The sequence below is a fragment of the Primulina tabacum genome, chromosome 2, assembly GCF_025594145.1.
Source record: "Primulina tabacum isolate GXHZ01 chromosome 2, ASM2559414v2, whole genome shotgun sequence".
NCBI lineage: Eukaryota > Viridiplantae > Streptophyta > Magnoliopsida > Lamiales > Gesneriaceae > Primulina > Primulina tabacum.
The window spans coordinates 8,771,494-8,791,310 of record NC_134551.1 but is presented as its reverse complement, the minus strand read 5'-3'; the positions used below and the strand labels follow the sequence as shown (position 1 = coordinate 8,791,310).

The 19,817-nt window shown below is 40.6% G+C and overlaps 1 protein-coding gene and 1 pseudogene across 1 annotated transcript; both read left to right on the top strand.

The window, feature by feature from the left end:
- Positions 1 to 315: 315 nt before the first annotated feature.
- LOC142529603 (uncharacterized) lies at positions 316 to 18,472 on the top strand (annotated as a pseudogene).
- Positions 429 to 1,859, top strand: LOC142537460 (uncharacterized). Its single transcript, XM_075642969.1, has 4 exons — positions 429 to 880; positions 1,065 to 1,304; positions 1,449 to 1,578; positions 1,812 to 1,859. The coding sequence occupies exons 1-4, from the start codon at positions 429 to 431 to the stop codon at positions 1,857 to 1,859; spliced, it is 870 nt and encodes a 289-aa protein (XP_075499084.1).
- Positions 18,473 to 19,817: the final 1,345 nt, after the last annotated feature.

Sequence of the window (19,817 nt, the reverse complement as noted above, 5' to 3'; positions counted from 1 at the left end):
TTTCCGCATTATGACTTTTGACTCATGCTTTACGATTAAAGATTTTTAAGTTTATTTATTTATGCATTTGAGAGATTTTTGAGAGGTTTAGTATGAGCTATTCATTTCAAATTATTGCTTTTTAAGTTTGGTAAAATGTTTGACGATTTTATGCTTTAAAATATTTTCCTTTGGATTTTTAAATGTGAGTTGGTTGATTTATTTTTAAAATGATGTCAATAATATTTTATGGTTCGGCCGAATACTACGTGAGGTTTTAAAAAAAAAAAATTCTAGTACATTTTAAGAAAACGAATAGGCATATATCTCATTAACCTTACCAGCAAGTTAGCTGGATTGGATTCATCTGGTATGGATTTGAAGTTCTCCTTTTCAAGTGTTGATCACATGGCCAATAACTCAAATAGGAAATACATTTTAAGTAAAAAATGAAGAAGGCAAATCGAAAGTTAAGGGAACGAACTGTGATGCAGCAGTTATCTGGCAAGGATCATGTGAATAAAGTATACATTTCCCATCAAAATCAGGAATCCCTCAGGTGTGGTTCCCCGATGGATTTTTCTCCTTATCAAACTAGTGAATGCAGCAAAGCACCACCTGCAGCTACAGATTCAGGAGTTAAAGGGGAACATGCTGAGATTAAAAAAGATTTTGTGGAGGATAATGAAAAGTCTCATGACGATGAGAGCAATTTAAATTTATCTACTTCATTACCTGCACAAGATGGTTTAACAACAATAAGACATCAATACAAGAAAAAGTATAAACTGAAAGTTGGTTCAAATCATACAGTCCAAGACGATATTTTTGACCAAGAAAATTCTAGGCCAGGCTCTGAAGGTACTGAGACTCATGACACTTGTCAGCACTGGAGAATAAGGTAAAGTTTTGTAGTAGTAATTTGCCCTCCGTTTGTGATAATTTTTTCATGCTTATTCTTTATTCTTCTCATATTAATTCTACGATAAATGCTTCCTCTGCCTGTTTAGTTGGGATTCAATTTTGTATTGATCATTATTGTGCACAGTAATTTATACTTAAGCAATTGTTATAATCTCACCCAGGGGAAACCAGGCATACCAAGCTAGCAAATTTTCTAAAGCCGAGGAGTTTTACACGATGCGTATAAATTCTACCCCATGTACCAATAACCTTGAATGTTCCATGAAACCGCTATTGCTCTGCTACAGCAACCGTGCTGCCACAAGAATGACTCTAGGGAGGATGCGAGAAGCCATAAGTGATTGTACACAAGCTGCAGCCTTAGACTCGAACTTTTTTAAGGTTATCTTAAGGGCTGGGACGTAAGTAGCTTTCCTTTTAGTCTTTCTTTCTTGTTTTCAGTCTCAACTCTTTTTAATAATTATGTTAAACTACTTTTTTCTCTCTCTTAATTTGTGTAACTGTTGATAGACCTTGTAATGAATTTTATTTTTTGTAAGTTGTAGTTGTTATTTGCTATTGGGTGAAGTTGAAGACGCAATTAATTTTTACCATAAATGCTTGGAATCAGGGACTAGTGTGTGCTTAGGCAGGAGAGTTATAATTGAAGCTGCTGATGGCCTACAAAGTGCAAAGGTGGGACATTATTGTTATTCAGTATTTTGTTTACCTACTGTTCTGATGACGTGTTTGAGCATAATATTCAAGGTATTTATGCTTTCTTTTATCGAAGAAATTTTATAAAGGAAGCAGTTAATGGTAGATTATGTGTCTGTTTGATCGTGTTTGGTTATCTTTGGCATCTAAAAAAAGAAAAAAAGTTGGCAGTTCCTGAATCATTTTTTGTTGAAAAAAATTTTTGTTGGCAGAGAGTTTCCAACCTTATGCATGAGTCTGACAAACTCTTGAAAGAATGATCTCATGATGCTGTAAATAGTGCTCTGAAGAACATTGCAGAGGCCTTGTCAACAAGCATTTACTCAGAGAAATTACTTGAGTTGAAAGGAAGGGCTCTGTGCTTTGTATGTACCAATTCAATATCTCGTAGTTTTGCATTTTGCTTGTTGAATCACAACCTGAATTCAAACTTAGAGGATCTCTAATTTTCAGTATTATTGTAACAATTGCGGATGTATCATGAATTGATTAAACTGTGTGAGCAAACTCTTGAGATTGCGGAAAAGAACTTCACATCTGATCATCTGGATGATCGAAGCTGCAAAAGTTCTTATGTGAGGTTGTGGAGGTGGTATCTTCAGGCCAAGTCCCACTATCATCTGGGAAGGCTTGAGGTGGCTCTTTATTTGGTACAAGCAGTAAATATGCCCATCACCACCAAGTAAACCTGATTTTGCCTTAAACACCGTGTTTGCATCCTTACTGTAAATGTTTATTGAAACCTTGATATTTCAATGTGCAGGTCAGGAGACGCAACTCAAGAATCTGCGAGTACATTAGCTTCATCTATACATGAACTTTTACACCTGAAGGTATGATACAACTACTAATTATATACATGAACGTGTTTTTTGACCTGTTCTGATGCACTTGGGTTTTGTTATTAATATTCTTGAAGTATTTGCTCCTTCCATGTTTCGTCGTAGAACGAACTATCAACTTAGCTTTTGCTTTTTTACCTTGATGTTAAGAGTTCTATTTTCTAATTTTTCAGATCAGCTAATGCACCTGCTCCACTACATTTGCATATTCTCTCTCTCTTTTGAGACTGATTTACCGAAATCTTGTAACTACCTAGTAACGTGTCATCTAACAGATTATGATCAATTTTTTTCTGGTCACTACAGAAATCTGGAAATGAAGCCTTTCAGTCTGGAAGGTATACAGAAGCTGTGGAGCATTACAATGTTGCTATATCAAAAAGTGTTGATTCACGCCCTTTTATGGCTATCTGCTTCTGCAATCGTGCTGCTGCATACCAATCATTTGGCCAGATTATTGATGCAATTGCAGATTGTAGTGTAGCCATTGCTCTGGTTGAAAATTACCAAAAGGTTCGGCTACATACATAACCAAAAAGCCACTAGAAATTTTTGGCATAAGATAAAGTTAGTCAACAGTGTTCATTTCTCACCTTTTATGTTATCCATATTTTTTGGAGTCATGCTTTGAATCACTATCTTTTTTCGTAGAACACATGATATTTGTTTATGGTACCAGTAGATTTCTTTCCTTGTACTGTAGAAAATCCACTTTTTTTTTGCATTTTGATTATATTCTGACCATCCTATGAATATACTCGAAGATGGATGGCCTTGAAAGCATGATAAAATGCAACCCTTTTTGTGTCGTTTCATGATATTTTAATGGCGTTCTCTTGCTGGCATGTTTACTTACATGAACTTTGCAGGCAATATCTAGGAGAGCCACTTTACATGAGACGATCAGAGACTACAAGCAGGCAACTTATGATCTGCTGAAACTGATCTCTCTTCTTGAAAGTCGATCGCAAGAGAAGACTCGGCAGTCCAGTTCTCAAAATAGATCAGGTAGAAGCAACATAAAGGATTTAAGAAAAGCTCATCGACTACTTTCGAAAATTGAAGAGCAAGAAAAAAAGGAAATTCCTTTGAATTTTTACCTCATTTTGTAAGTTCAGTAACCATGTTACTTTTCCATTATCCTCATTGAGAATGTCGCCAATTAATCTAAATTCTGACCTGCAGAGGAATCAAAGCATCTGATACAGAATCTGAGATTAAGAAAGCTTAAAGGCAGCTCTCAGACATCATCCATATAAGGTATTTGTTGGTCCTACGTGCGGAATTTGAGATAGTAAAATCCGAAAATAAAGAATAAAATGGACACCGAGATTTACGTGGAAAACCCCTAAAAATTATTAGGGTAAAAATCACGGGCAAGATGAAAAGAATTCCACTATAATATTTTGTGGTGTACAACTCACTCACTGTGTTTTCAAAGAGATCACACACTCTCTTAATACAGGAGAACAAAACACCTCACAAATATTATAGAACTAAGCACTCAAATGCTTATAAGATGAGAGAAAACTCGAAGAAGGGATTATTTCAGAATGAAGGGAGAAGCTCTATTTATAGAGCCCCTTGTTCGTGTGAAGACGCGTATAAAACGCGTCTTCATTTCGGCTGCAATTAATACACATTTTGCTTCTTTTCTTTGACTATTAAATAGTCTTCCATGCCCCACCTATTGCCGACATTTCTCCCACTTGAAGATTTGATTGAGAATCAAACACATCTCCACATATCATTTCAATCTTGCCATTGCCTGCTGCTTACGTTTCTGCTAGGCCATTTGAGGATCTACACCACTCAAACTTATTAGTGTTTACTAGCTTGGTCAGAAAATCAGCTATGTTATCTTTTGTATGGATCTTCTGCATATCCACACTTCATTCTTCTACTACTTCCCGCACAAAGTGAAATTGTACTCCAATGTATTTTATCCTGGAATGAAAGGCTGGATTCCTTGCGATGTGCAAGGCACTCTGACTGTCACAAAACAAAGAAACATTTTCTTGTTTGTACCTGATCTCCTCCAATAACTTTTTAATCCATATTGACTCCTTGCAACCTTGAGTAGCTACCATGTATTCTGCCTCTGTTGTAGATAACGCCACAACTGTCTGCAGTTTTGAAACTCAGCTTACTGCTCCTCCTGCAAGTGTAAACACATAACCAGTAGTAGATTTCCTCTTATCAGGATCCCCTGCATAATCTGAATCGACATAGCCCCTGAGTATAAAATCCGATCCTCCATAACATAATGCAGCATTCGAGGTACCCTTAATGTATCTAAGGATCCTCTTAACAGTGCTCCAATGCTCTCGTCCAGAATTCTCCATATACCGACTAACTGCTCCCACTGCTTGAGCAATGTCCGGTCTTGTACAGATCATGGCGAACATCAAACTTCCCACTGCTGATGCATATGGTACTCGAGACATCTCCATCCTCTCTGCTTCACTGCTAGGACACATCTCGGAAGATAACTTGAAGTTAACAGGAAGATGGGTCGAAATTGGCTTACTGTCTTGCATGTTGAAGCGTTGCAAGACTTTTTTCAAATAATTTTTCTGGGAAAGCCAAATCTTTCAGTTACTTCTGTCTCGATTGTCACGCCCCGAAACTCGGGAATGACACCGGCGTTGTTTAACAATCACACAATCGCAACAACAAGCCTCTTGTAGCACAGTATAAACCAAACCAGTTTATATATCATAATCTTAAATTAAATAACCATTGTCTTTACAATTCCCAAAATAAATAAGACGACATAGTTTTAATGCGGAAACGTAAATCTACTTAGTAATAACTTAAACTGTATTCCTTGAACGTTCACCATCCCCAGAACTGTTCGGACTCCTCATCCTCGATTTCTTCTTCGGGCTTATCTGGGAAGGGTTGTAAGGGGGTTCTCGAAATTTATGCATGTTGTCTTTATTGTGCTCGATTTTCCCCCATTTACTGAGTATTTGGGAATACTCAGTAAATGGGGGAAAATCGAGCACAATAAAGACAACATGCATAAATTTCGAGAATAAAACATGACTTGCATACATACTTCATAAACATGCATAACATTGACACAGCACTGAGACTCATCTACTTTCTACGGTTTACTGACGTCAGTCCCTAATTTTTACTCCTCTAAGGGGGCGAGACCGTATAGCGGTTATGTCCCCCACCGCGTAAGGGTACGTCGTGGTTGGGATTCCCTCCCGTATACAGTCGACTCCTCACAGTGCTTTTGAAATCGTATGACAATTACACGAAAAGAGTAGAAAGAATATTGTACTCGAGTGTATTTTCAAAAACCGAAAAATTCACATATGCATAAAATTCGAAACTTTGAGTTTTAAAAACAGCTCACTTACAGTATGTATTTATGCTAGGAACGTAGGTGTTTGGCTTCGAGAATTGGATTGCTTCTCCTTCTTGCTCAGACGGCGCTTCGGCTTCGATTTTTAGGCTAATGTTGGGACGATATTCGGGCAGAGTTTCGGCTAGGGGATTGCTGAAAATTTCGAGATTTCAACAAAGGGGATTTCGAAATTGTGGTGTCTTGTGGAGTGAGGGAATGGCCTATTTATAGTTGAGGGGAGTGGAATGGAATATGGCATCAAAATCCCACATATTTGCACTCAAGATTCACACGATTTTTTTCCTAAGAAAATCATTCCATGGTGAGTTTATTTTGTTACCAATTTATGAGATTCATTCCTTAATCCATTGCCCCTCAATATTTTCGAAAATTAGGTTGCTAGGTGGGAAGGATTTTGAGCCATCTTGGATGATATATTTCCCAATCACACTAGTATCTATCCATCACCATAACTAGGAAATTAATCTAGGAGGGATTTTCGAAATCTCTAGCAATTATCATGCGTCAACCCTTTTACTCTGTATGATACTCCAATCATGCAAATATTCTTTCCAATTTTCGAAGATTAGCATACCTTAGTGTAGGTATTATTGACTTGGTAAAAAGATTTCCAACAATTAATTTCCCAAGGTGCATATCTTATTATCCTACAAATTTCCTTACAATTGTTAATTGTATCTTTAAAAAAAATTTCGGTCCTCACATCCCTCCCTCCTTATGAGAAGTTTCGTCCTCGAAACTTGGGCTGGCCTGGTCTCCAAACAGGTAGGGATAATCCATTCGCATTTTCTCTTCCACTTCCCAAGTTGCTTCTCGCTCGGTGTGGTTGGACCACTGTACCTTGACGTAGGGGATGATGCGTCGTCTGAGGACTTGTTCCTTGGTGTCCACGATTCTAATGGGGACTTCTTCGTATTTCAGTCCTTCTCCCAAGTTCCCTTCGATCAAGAGCGGTTCTACTTCTAATACGTGACTTGGGTCTGGAATGTACTTCCTTAGTTGGGACACATGGAACACGTTGTGTATCCTTGACATGCTTGGTGGTAATGCCAGTCTGCATGCTAGCGTGCCCACTCTTTCCAAGATTTCAAAGGGTTCAATTTCCCGGCCTTACTGAATCGGACAACTCCTCTCATAGGCGAGACTTTCACATAAGCCTTCTCGCCCACATGGAACTCCACAGGCCTTCTCCTAAGATCTGCCCAACTTTTCTGTCGATCTTGAGATGCCTTGAGTTTCTCTCGGACAATTTTAACTTTGTCCACAGTCATCTGCACTAGCTCGGGTCCCACTAAGGCTTTCTCTCCGACTTCGTCCCAATAAAGTGGTGATCGACATTTTCTTCCATAAAGGGCTTCGTATGGGGCCATTCCGATGCTGCTGTGATAGCTGTTGTTATAAGCAAACTCAATTAAGGGTAGATGAGTGCTCCAGTTGCTACTGAATTCAAGAGCGCACGCTCGCAGCATATCTTCTAAGGTCTGTATGGTTCTCTCCGTTTGCCCATCGGTTTGAGGATGATAGGCCGTACTTAGGGTCACTTTCGTTCCCATGGCCTCTTGAAAGCTCTTCCAAAAACGCGAAACGAACCTCGGGTCTCTGTCAGATAAGATGCTAACTGGCACTCCATGCAGTTTCACGATGTGGTCCATGTACAGTGAAGCCAACTTGTCGAGGTTGTAATTCATGCGGACGGGTAGGAAGTGTGCAGTCTTTGTGAGTCTGTCCACGATCACCCATATACCGTCGTGGCTTTGCCTAGACTTTGGCAATCCTACCACAAAGTCCATGGAGATATGCTCCCACTTCCATTCGGGAATTTCCAAAGGTTGCAGTAATCCCCCAGGTCGCTGGTGTTCTGCTTTGACCTACTGGCATACCTGACATCTGGAGATGAATTCAGCTACATCTCTCTTCATGCCATTCCACCATAAACTATTCTTGAGGTCCCTGTACATTTTCGTACTGCCTGAGTGGACTGAGAATTTTGACTTGTGCGCCTCTGCCATTATCTCTTGGCGAAGGTTATCACTGTCGGGCACACACAGTCTCCCTTTCATCCACAAGATTCTCTTATCGTCAATCTGATGACCTTGAGACTTCCCTTCTCTGACCTGCTCCTTAAGTTTAGTCAGTACCGGGTCTCGATCCTGGTTTAACTTGACGGTCTCCTGTAGGCATGGCTGGGCAGAGAGGGACGCTAGAGTTACCTTGCCACGGCCCTTCCGACTTAGCGCATCGGCCACTTTGTTCGCTTTACCCGGATGGTAGCTTATGGTCAAGTCATAATCTTTCAGAAGTTCGATCCATCGCCTTTGCCTCATATTAAGTTCCTTTTGGGTGAACAAGTACTTGAGGCTCTGATGGTCTGTGAAGATTTCACATTTAGCACCATAGAGATAGTGCCTCCAAATCTTTAAGGCGAAGACAACCGCTGCTAGTTCCAGGTCATGAGTAGGATAATTCTGCTCATGCGGTTTCAACTGCCTTGATGCGTAGGCGATCACTCTTCCTTCCTGCATGAGTACGCATCCCAGACCTTCCTTAGATGCGTCACTGTAGATGGTAAAATCCTTATTTTCTGCAGGCAATATTAACACTGGTGTGGATGCGAGTTTCTCCTTCAATGTCTGGAAACTCTTCTCACAATCGTCATCCCAGATGAATTTAGAATTCTTCTGTGTGAGCTTCGTCAGTGGCACGGCTATCGAAGAGAACCCTTCGACAAACTTTCGGTAGTAACCCGCCAATCCAAGAAAGCTTCTGATATCGGTGGCGTTCTTAGGTCTCGGCCACTCGGTAATTGCCTCTACTTTCCTTGGGTCCACTGACACTCCTTCTCTCGAAATCACGTGTCCTAGAAACGACATACTCCTTAGCCAGAATTCACACTTTCTGAACTTAGCGTATAGCTTATTCTCTCTTAAGGTCTGCAGTGCAAGGTGAAGGTGCTCCTCATGGCTCGTCTCGTCAGGAGAATAGACGAGGATATCGTCGATGAATACCACTATGAACTGATCCAGGAATGGCTTGAACACTCTGTTCATCAGGTCCATGAATGCTGCCGGTGCATTGGTCAGACCAAAAGGCATCATTGTGAATTCGTAATGCCCATACCTGGTTCGAAAGGCTGTCTTGGGGATATCTTCAGCCCTGACCTTCAACTGGTGATAACCTGTCCTCAGATCCAGTTTAGAAAAGACGGCGGCTCCTTTAAGCTGATCAAACAGATCGTCTATCCGAGGTAGAGGGTACCTGTTCTTGATGGTGATCTTGTTTAATTCTCTGTAGTCGATGCATAATCTCATACTACCGTCTTTTTTCTTTACGAAGAGTACTGGAGCTCCCCACGGGGACACACTCGGTCGAATCTGCCTTTTATCTATCAATTCTTGGAGTTGTTCTTTTAATTCCTTGAGTTCGGCTGGTGCCATTCTGTAGGGTGCTTTAGAGATTGGTGCAGCACCGGGAACCAAGTTGATTTCGAACTCAATCTCACGGTCCGGGACCGTCCCTGAGAGCTCTTCAGGAAAAACATCTGGGAACTCTCTCACTATCGGGATGTCTTCCAGTTTCATTTCTACTTCTTCTTTTCCTTCCCTGACCATCGCTAAGTAGATGTCCTCCCCGGATTTCATGGCTTTCCAGGTTTGAGATGCGGAAAGTAGCAACTTCCGTTCCCTGGATTTACCATGAAACACGACTTCCTTCTGCTCTGCGGTTAGGAGTTTAACTCTCTTCCCTTTACAATCTACTATTGCACTGTTTCTTGCTAACCAATCCATCCCTAAGATTACGTCGAAATCGACCATGATTAGCTGTATCAAATCGGCGCTAAAAGTCTGATCACTAATACTGATTTTACAATCTCTGTAAATCTCGTTCGTTTCAACGGCTCTATTAGTAGGTGTGGCTATTCGGAAAGGTTCGGTTAGCTTATCGGGCTTACATCCTAATTTCTTAGCAAACCTCTTAGACATAAAGGAGTGCGTAGCGCCACAGTCAAATAATGCGTAAGCAGGCACTGATTGAGTTAGAATGGTACCTGACACGACTTCAGTTGCGTCGTCAGCCTCTTCCTGAGTCATGGCAAAGATCCTAGCATTGGGTTTGTCCTCCTTTGGTTTACTAGGGCCTGCTCCCGTATTTGGCCCAGTTCCTCTGTTTGGCCCTGCTGGTCGGTTGGCGGCGGTAGTACATTCTGCAATTCGGTGCCCCGCTTTCCCACATCCAAAGCATACACCGCTGGCCCTTCGGCCTTCCCCGGAGTGCTTGAAGCCACATGTTGAGTATGGCTTGAGTCCTGGATTGTTATTGGCGGGGAATTTCCCTGAGGGAGGTCCACCCGACTGATTGGGCCTCTTGAAAAATGGTCTGCCCTGAGAAGGCGGGTTGACAGGGGGTCGCTTGTTCCTGTTTTCCCCTTCTCTTCGACGAATATCAGTTTCGGCTCGGATAGCCGCACCCATCAAATCTGAAAAGTAGGCAGGTTGGTAGACCGCTAGAGCTGATTGGATTCTGCTGTTCAACCCCTTCTTAAAGCGGTGCAATTTCAGAACTTCATCCACCATAATCGCTGGAGCATATGATCCAAGGGCATTGAACTGAGATGTATATTCCACTCCTGACATATCTGGGGCCTGGCTGAGATTTTCAAACTCACTTAGCTTTTGTAGTCTAACTTCTGCCGGGTAGTACTGTTTCAGAAATGTTTCTTGGAAGATTCGCCATGTGATTGGTCCAGCAGCGGTCATAGCTGGCGAGACTGCTTCCCACCATTTAGCTGCCTTATCTTCCAAGAAGGGCACTATCACGTCCACTTTTAGTGCATCCGGGACTTCCAACAGTCTTAACCGAGTTTCCACGCTTTTTAGCCAACTCTGGCTAACTTCGGGGTCGGCAGCGCCACTGAAGGTTGGGCACCTGTTCTTGCGCAGTGACTCGTAATGAAACTTGACCCCATGCTGTGGTGGAGGTGGGGGCTGCTGATTAGCATTGGGGTTCACTAACCCCTGAAGTGTCGTCGCCACGATCGTGGCTATGGCCATTAGGTCCGCTTGATTGAGATTGAACTGAGGTGGAGGCCCGTTGCCTTCTTCATTAGTGTTGTTGTTGTTGTTGTTGGCATAACAGGGGTTGCGGTTTTGTCTTGGTGGTCTACCGGCCATTTCCTACAAGTTAAACGCTTCTAAGAATTTGTTGTATATATAACAAGATTGAATAGATAAGTTATGCTGGAACAATTGAAGTTAATAAGTAAGCATAACTTGAATGAACAACTGAGATTAATAAATAATCATAATTTTATTAATTCTTTGAATGTAAGGAAACAACTAAATGAACAAAGCGTGCTGAATGGAAATAAATCATACTGACTGAAATAAAATAGCAACAATGGAAAGATAAACTCCTAGTAATAGGGAAAGGTAACTAAGAACTCTAATCATCTATCTCTCCATCTCCTATGGCAGCTATAGGCTCGTCGATCTCTATCGGCTCCTCTTCTTCCGGCTCCTCCTCTGGCTCCTCCTCTTGCAGTAGCTCCACCATGTGGGTGAGCTGGGCATTCTCTGCATTAAGCTGGGCATTCTCTGCATTAAGCTGGGCCACCTGTGTCTTCCACCCCTGAACATCTGCCTCTGCCTCGTCCAATAGATCTATGGTACTCTGATGGCGTAGTTCGTACCCCTTCTTATTCTCCTTGATCTTGTTCTTCAGCGCTTCACCCTGTTGAGTCAGCTGGTGGTTCACTTTGGCAATGCAGCTTATCGCCTCACTTAAATTTTCGAGTCTCCTCTTACCCTTGGCATTCTGCTGTTTCTCCTCTTCAAGTTCCTTGCGACAGCGCTCCGCATCCTCTCGTAGCTTTCCATTTTGATATTTGCATTGCTCTATGACGTCCCGTAGGTCCATGTTATCTCCCCTAACTAGTTCACCCTGATAGATAGACTGATTAAGGCGGACCTGAATCTCTTCTTTCTCAGCGGTTAAGGTTTCAACTTCACTCCTCCTCTCCCTTAATCGGGCTCTAAGTCGTCGAATCTGGCGTGACTGGTAGTGAAGGGCAAGCTCCTTCAAACGAAGGGCAGCTTGGACACGAGTACGGGGTCGCATGGGAGTAGCTGGAGCCATTTCCTGAAATCAAAAATGGAAATGCTCAGAATCCGAAATAGACAGTATATAACAAGTGAGAATATGCAATATATATGAAATTTTTGAAATCTAAATAAATATTTTTTTTTCCAAAAATGGAAAGTTTGGAATTTGACATATGGGTTCGAAGCATATGTCGAGAGGATTCCGGGACAATTGACGGAATCGAATTCGGAATTTCCTACGAGAAGCTATAGGGTCTACGAATATTTCCTAAAACGGCAAAAACGACGTTTCGGAGGCCTAAACGAAGGATTTTCGCGATTTCAGCGTGGTGCTCACAACTTTAGGGTGGTGAGCCTTGCTCGTTGGGCCGTTTCGGAGGGGGTAGCATCGGCCTCGAGTAAAAATTCCACCAAAAATTTTTAGGGTTTTTTTTTTTCCACTCGGATTATGAACCTGGCGGCTCTGATACCACTTAAATGTCACGCCCCGAAACTCGGGAATGACACCGGCGTTGTTTAACAATCACACAATCGCAACAACAAGCCTCTTGTAGCACAGTATAAACCGAACCAGTTTATATATCATAATCTTAAATTAAATAACCATTGTCTTTACAATTCCCAAAATAAATAAGACGACATAGTTTTAATGCGGAAACGTAAATCTACTTAGTAATAACTTAAACTGTATTCCTTGAACGTTCACCATCCCCAGAACTGTTCGGACTCCTCATCCTCGAGTTCTTCTTCGGGCTTATCTGGGAAGGGTTGTAAGGGGGTGAGTATTTGGGAATACTCAGTAAATGGGGGAAAATCGAGCACAATAAAGACAACATGCATAAATTTCGAGAATAAAACATGACTTGCATACATACTTCATAAACATGCATAACATTGACACAGCACTGCGACTCATCTACTTTCTACGGTTTACTGACGTCAATCCCTAATTTTTACTCCTCTAAGGGGGCGAGGCCGTATAGCGGTTATGTCCCCCACCGCGTAAGGGTACGTCGTGGTTGGGATTCCCTCCCGTATACAGTCGACTCCTCACAGTGCTTTTGAAATCGTATGACAATTACACGAAAAGAGTAGAAAGAATATTGTACTCGAGTGTATTTTCAAAAACCGAAAAATTCACATATGCATAAAATTCGAAACTTTGAGTTTTAAAAACAGCCCACTTAGAGTATGTATTTATGCTAGGAACGTAGGTGTTTGGCTTCGAGAATTGGATTGCTTCTCCTTCTTGCTCAGACGGCGCTTCGGCTTTGATTTTTAGGCTAATGTTGGGACGATATTCGGGCAGAGTTTCGGCTAGGGGATTGCTGAAAATTTAGAGATTTCAACAAAGGGGATTTCGAAATTGTGGTGTCTTGTGGAGTGAGGGGATGGCCTATTTATAGTTGAGGGGAGTGGAGTGGAATATGGCATCAAAATCCCACATATTTGCACTCAAGATTCACACGATTTTTTTCCTAAGAAAATCATTCCATGGTGAGTTTATTTTGTTACCAATTTATGAGATTCATTCCTTAATCCATTGCCCCTCAATATTTTCGAAAATTAGGTTGCTAGGTGGGAAGGATTTTGAGCCATCTTGGATGATATATTTCCCAATCACACTAGTATCTATCCATCACCATAACTAGGAAATTAATCTAGGAGGGATTTTCGAAATCTCTAGCAATTATCATGCCTCAACCCTTTTACTTTGTATGATACTCTAATCATGCAAATATTCTTTCCAATTTTCGAAGATTAGCATACCTTAGTGTAGGTATTATTGACTTGGTAAAAAGATTTCCAACAATTAATTTCCCAAGGTGCATATCTTATTATCCTACAAATTTCCTTACAATTGTTAATTGTATCTTTAAAAAAATTTTCGGTCCTTACATCGATAAACTTTCATCCCTAGAATCTTGTTTGCTGGTCCCAAGTCCTTCATATCAAATTTTCTAGCCAATTGTGCCTTCAATCCTTGGACCTGATCTTTGTTGGGGCCTGCTATCAACATGTCGCCAACATACAACAAAAAATTATATAATCATCACCAAACCTCTTGAAATATGTACAAGAGTCTGCACTCAATCTGTTGTATCCAAGGCTCATTATATAGGAATTAAATCTCTTGTACCAACATCTCGGCGCCTGTTTGAGACCGTACAGAGATTTCTTCAACCTGCAAACCAAGTTCTCTTTGCCTATTTCCGCAAAACCTTCTGGCTGGAGCATATAGATTTCTTCTTCAAGATCTCCATGAAGAAACGCCGTTTTTACATCTAGCTGTTCTAGATGTAGGTCAAACACCGCACACAATGCCAACACTACTCTGACTGTTGTAAGCCGAACCGCAGGAGAAAATATCTCATTGAAGTCAATGCCTTCTTTCTGAGCATACCCTTTTACCACTAATCTAGCATGATATCGCTCCACTTGGTTATTGCCATCACGCTTGATCTTATAGACCCATCTGTTACCAATGACTTTCCTTCCTCGTGGTAGTGTAACAAGATCCCAAGTTTTATTCTTGTCTAATGCCTCCAATTCTTCTTGCATTGCTATCATCCACAAGGAAACATCCGAGCTTTGAGTAGCCTCGTGGAAACTCGAAGGCTTACCATCCTCTGATAATAGACAATATGCAATATTGCTTTCCTGAAAGCCAACCTGGTGGTCTTTTGTCTCGAGTTGACTGTCTCACATTGGAAACCTCTGACTCAACATGTTCTTGTTCTTCGTGCTTTGGTACTACTTCACAAAAAACTTGACCTTCGTCCGTCTTATTTTCCACCTGAAAAATAGTAGTTTCTGAATTCGGTGTGCCTTTGTCTCCCTTTACTTTATCTTCCTCGAAGATAACATCCCTGCTGATGACAAGCTTGTGAACAGTAGGATCCCACAAGCGAAACCCCTTCTACTTCATCAGCATAACCCAAGAAGATACATTTTTTGGATTTCGAATCCAACTTTGATCTTTCTTGCTCATTGTACAGAACGTACACAGGACTTCCAAATGTATGCAAATGAGAATAATCTGTCGGCTTCCTGGTCCACATCTCCATCGGAATCTTCAGGATTAATCGCCACTGAAGGAGAACGATTGATAATATAACAAGCGGTTTTGACTGCTTCTGCCCAAAATGACTTGTCTAGACCCGCAGTCCTCAACATAGCTCTTGTTCTATCCAATAAGGTTCTATTCATCCGCTCCGCCACTCCATTCTGTTGAGGTATGTAAGCCGTCGTGATTTGTCTTTTGATGCCCTCGTGTTGACAATATGCATCAAATTCGTCACTGGTGTACTCTCCTCCATTTTCAGTCCTCAGACACTTGATTTTCTTTTCAGAATCAAGTTCAACCCGCGCTTTGAAATCTCTGAAGATCTGGAAAGCGTCTGATTTCTTCTTGATTGGATACACCCAACATCTCCTAGAGAAATCATCAATGAACGAGACAAAGTATCTCGCTCCTCCTAGGGATACAACTGGTGCTTGCCAAACATACGAATGAATCAGCTCCAATATGCTTTTTCTCCTGGCAGTAGAAGTGCCAAACTTTAATCTGTGTTGTTTACTGGTAACACAATGCTCACAAAAGGGTAATGACACTTTTGTAAGTCCCGGCAGCAGCTTCCGTTCTGAGAGAATTTTCAACCCTCGTTCTGACCTATGCCCTAGCATTCTATGCCATAACACTGTTAATTCTTCTCCTGAACCAATTGATGCAACATCTAGTTCTGCCTCTTTGTGTGTTTCTCCCAAAAGTACATACAGATTTGCAGCAACCTTTTTCGCCTTCATAACCACAAGCGCGCCCTTCACAATTTTCATGATTCTGTTCTCGATACGAGTTTTGCACCCAATGTCATCCAATTGCCCCAAAGACAAAAGATTTTTCGTCAGTCCCTTCACATGTCGTACCTCCTGTATGGTGCGAATGGTGCCATCAAACATTTTAATTTTGACAGTACCGACCCCAGCGATTTCCAAAGCATGATCATTTCCCATGAATACAGATCCTCCTAAGACTGGTTCATAATGATCAAACCATTCTCTCCGAGACGTCATGTGCCACGTCGCTCCTGAATCCATAATCCATGTGTCACAAAATTTGTGTCTGCCTTCTGCAACTGTTATTGCTTCGCTGAATAATATTTCACTACTGCCTGAAGTACTGGCCACATTTCCTTGAGAGCTTTTATCGATACTCGTACACTCTTTCTTGAAGTACCCTTTACCGCCACATTTAAAGCAGTAAATATTTTTCTTCTTACTTCTTGACTTTGATCTACCTCGTCTTTGACTCCCACTGGAGTCACGGTCCATAAATCTTCCTCTTATCATCGGTAAAACCTCTGCTTGCTTCGATGTTACCAACCTATCTTCCTTATTCTTGCGCCGGCTTTCTTTTCCGAGAACCGCAGTTAAGACATCGTCGAATCTTAGAAAGCCCGTAAGAATATTGTTGGTTATGTTGATGATAAGTTGATCATATGAATCTGGTAGACTTTGAAGTAGAAGCTCCGCACGTTCATTTTCCCCTATTTTATGTCCCATGGAAGTGAGTTGGACAAATAGGGTATTTAGTGTGTTGATATGGTCGGTCATCGATGAGGATTCCGTCATCCGAAGAGTATAAAGCCTTCTCTTTAGGAAAATCATGTTGTGTAACGACTTGACCTCGTACATCTTTGTCAGAGTATCCCAGATAACTTTGGCTGTTTTTATCTCAGAGATACTTGACAAAATTTCGTCTGCTATAGCCAAGTGTAAATTGGCAACAGCATTATCATTCATCTTATTCCACTTTCCATCGTCTGTAATTTCCACCAGTCTATCTTCAATAGCCGCCAAGCAATTTTCCTTTCTTAAAACTGCTTGTATCTTTATTTTCCACAGCATAAAATTGCTTCCATTGAACTTTGTTATCTCGTACCTTCCCGCCATTATGTCTACAACAATTTTAGTAGACCGGACAAAATAATCCCGCCTTAAATAAAAATCTCAAAAAATCTTTTCTGATGTGGAAGATCAGTCTAGGCTGCAACCACATAGCATACTCAGAATTTTAAGAAATTTTAAACCAAGGCTCTGATACCACTTGTTGGTCCCACGTGCGGAATTTGAGATAGTAAAACCCGAAAATAAAGAATAAAATGGACACCGAGATTTACGTGAAAACCCCTAAAAATTATTAGGGTAAAAATCACGGGCAAGATGAAAAGAATTCCACTATAATATTTTGTGGTGTACAACTCACTCACTGTGTTTCCAAAGAGATCACACACTCTCTTAATACAGGAGAATAAAGCACATCACAAATATTATAGAACTAAGCACTCAAATGCTTATAAGATGAGAGAAAACTCGAAGAAGGGATGATTTCAGAATGAAGGGAGAAGCTCTATTTATAGAGCCCCTTGTCCATGTGAAGACGCCTATAAAACGCGTCTTCATTTCGGCTGCAATTAATACACGTTTTGCTTCTTTTCTTTGACTATTAAATAGTCTTCCATGCCCCACCTATTGCCGACAGTATTTGCCTTGTGTGCCTTCTCTCATTCAAGTTGGTTAACTTGTACTTGGTATTTGCTAATTTTGACGAAATTTGTGCTCACATAGGCTAGTCAGTTCTTGATCAAGAGTGATGTAGGAGACGATGGGACGTCGTGGAAGGATGTTGGTGAGAAAATCCACAGTGATGCTGACAAGCTATTTAAAATCATCGGAGAGGCATACAGCATACTCTCGGATTCTTCCAAGGTGTTATATTCATGGATTTAAATTATATTATATTATATATTATTGCAGGCAAAAAGTAAAAAATAAAACCAGAAATAGGAGAAATATATGTAATTTTCTTGATTATCGGAGAAATCGTCTGGCCATTCCAGATAGTCTCTATATTTCACTTACCTCCCAACCTCACCCCTAACAAAAAAAATGTGCGTAATCGTTACGTTTATTTTGGAAGTATCATATGCACATGATCGTATTAAAATGCTCAGAGATAAGGCGCGGGACAAAAAAAACCTTGGTTGAAAGAGTTAGTCGTATCATTAGATCATGATGATGTTGGTTCCTTCCAAAAATCTAAAGATTGGGTTATGACATATATATATATGGCCTGCCATTCATATTTATTTGCTTTTTTTTTTTGTTGCAGAGAGCCAAGTACGATAAGGAAGAGAAGATGATGAATGTTTCGACGAATAGCAATAAAAGTAGCGACTCTGCATGCCCCTCAACGTCCTACAGTTCCCCGTTTGGAAGAGGAAGCTGGTCTGGTGGACAAGCTGGTTATGACACCTCATCTGAAAGACAACAGACGGAGGTATTGGCACGACCGATGGCGGGACAACTATGAAATTGATTTTTCGTTTGAACTGTGTATAATATGTCAGCATCTAGAAAAAATACCCCCTAAATTTTGTGGTTGCTCTGTTCTGCTCAGGGATGACAATGGGACGGGGTGAGGGAGGATTTGCCGTCCCCGTCCTCGTCTCCTAATTATATTCCCGCTCCCATCCCCGCACCCATCCCCGGATCTACCTAATCGGAGAATCCCAGTCCACGAATCTGTGGGATAAAATCCCCGTTCTCAAACCCGTTTGAAATACCATAATTTTTAATGAAACTTGAAGTACTCAAATGGAATCATAATTTTTTTTATAAAATATCTGATAAAGAGTTTATATCAAATGTCAAACACTGTAGCAAAAATGATGTAAATCAAATCCTTAAGATAAAAAGTGTGAGCATCGTGTAACTGTCATACAAGATTGGAGAAAAAACTAATGTTATTTCATCATTATAAAAAGAAATGATCAAACTCATCATTATCATCACCATTTTCTTCTCCTTTATGTCGAATCACATCACTCCACACATTAATCAATTTTACAATTAGTGTGTGACTCTAGCTCATCCAGATCCTGCAAATTAATAAGAGTTAGAGGAAAAAAAATTATATAAATTCAAAACACTTTAATACAATGACAAAAACAATTTATTGCTTATCTCTATGTCATAATTTCCATGAAGCATCGATGAAATGTGAATTGATGGCCATAAATCCTCTTTTCTGATTACTTGATGTCCACATATAAGTTGTCAATGTAATTCGACTAGCATTTGAGTCTAATAATTTCATTGTCTTATTTCTTTCATATTCAAACACCTTCATGAGTCGTTCTTAATTATGCTCCGGGAAACAACTTTAAATAATGGTTGTAAGGCATAAGAGTACATTCTAAAGCCCACATGATCAACCATAGATAACGGATACTCCATACAATATAATCATATACGCAAGCTCCGCCCTCCCATGATCTTGGTTGAAATTGTATGTCCCAAGCACCACCGTCTCATCATTGGATTTTTTTTGGCTGCAATAGTGATTGCTTTATTGTCTTCTGTCTTTTGTACAAACATGTTTTTACATGGTCAAGCAAATGCCCTGGTACCATTATTAGCTTCGGCATCCAAGGATTTCTTACAATCATTGCACACCGCTCTCCATTTTCCTCCAATTTTCTTTCTCTCGAAATGATCCCATGCAGGAGATCTTAATTTTCTTTTATTTCCATAATCTTCTCCTGTAATTTTAGCATCTAAATTCTCATTTTGAGATATTTCGCTTGCCCCTATTGAAACACTCTCATTTTGCAAATGTGATGCTTGATTTCCCACGGCTGGAGCAGTTTGCATGGCACCTACAACCTCTTTATCATTAGTTTCCATCTTAAATGATACAAATAACATTATATAACAAAGCATCCTTTTATCATTTCATAGAAAACTTTTAATCACACCAAAGAAGTTCATGAGATGAAAACACATTTGAAATAATTAAGTGAACGCAAACTAATCTTATTTACTAAGTCA

Coding starts and splice junctions, on each gene's coding strand:
- LOC142537460 (XM_075642969.1), top strand. CDS start 429: ATGAAGAAGGCAAATCGAAAGTTAAGGGAACGAACTGTGATGCAGCAG. Junction 881..1,064: donor TGTCAGCACTGGAGAATAAG/GTAAAGTTTTGT, acceptor AATCTCACCCAG/GGGAAACCAGGCATACCAAG. Junction 1,305..1,448: donor GTTATCTTAAGGGCTGGGAC/GTAAGTAGCTTT, acceptor TGTAAGTTGTAG/TTGTTATTTGCTATTGGGTG.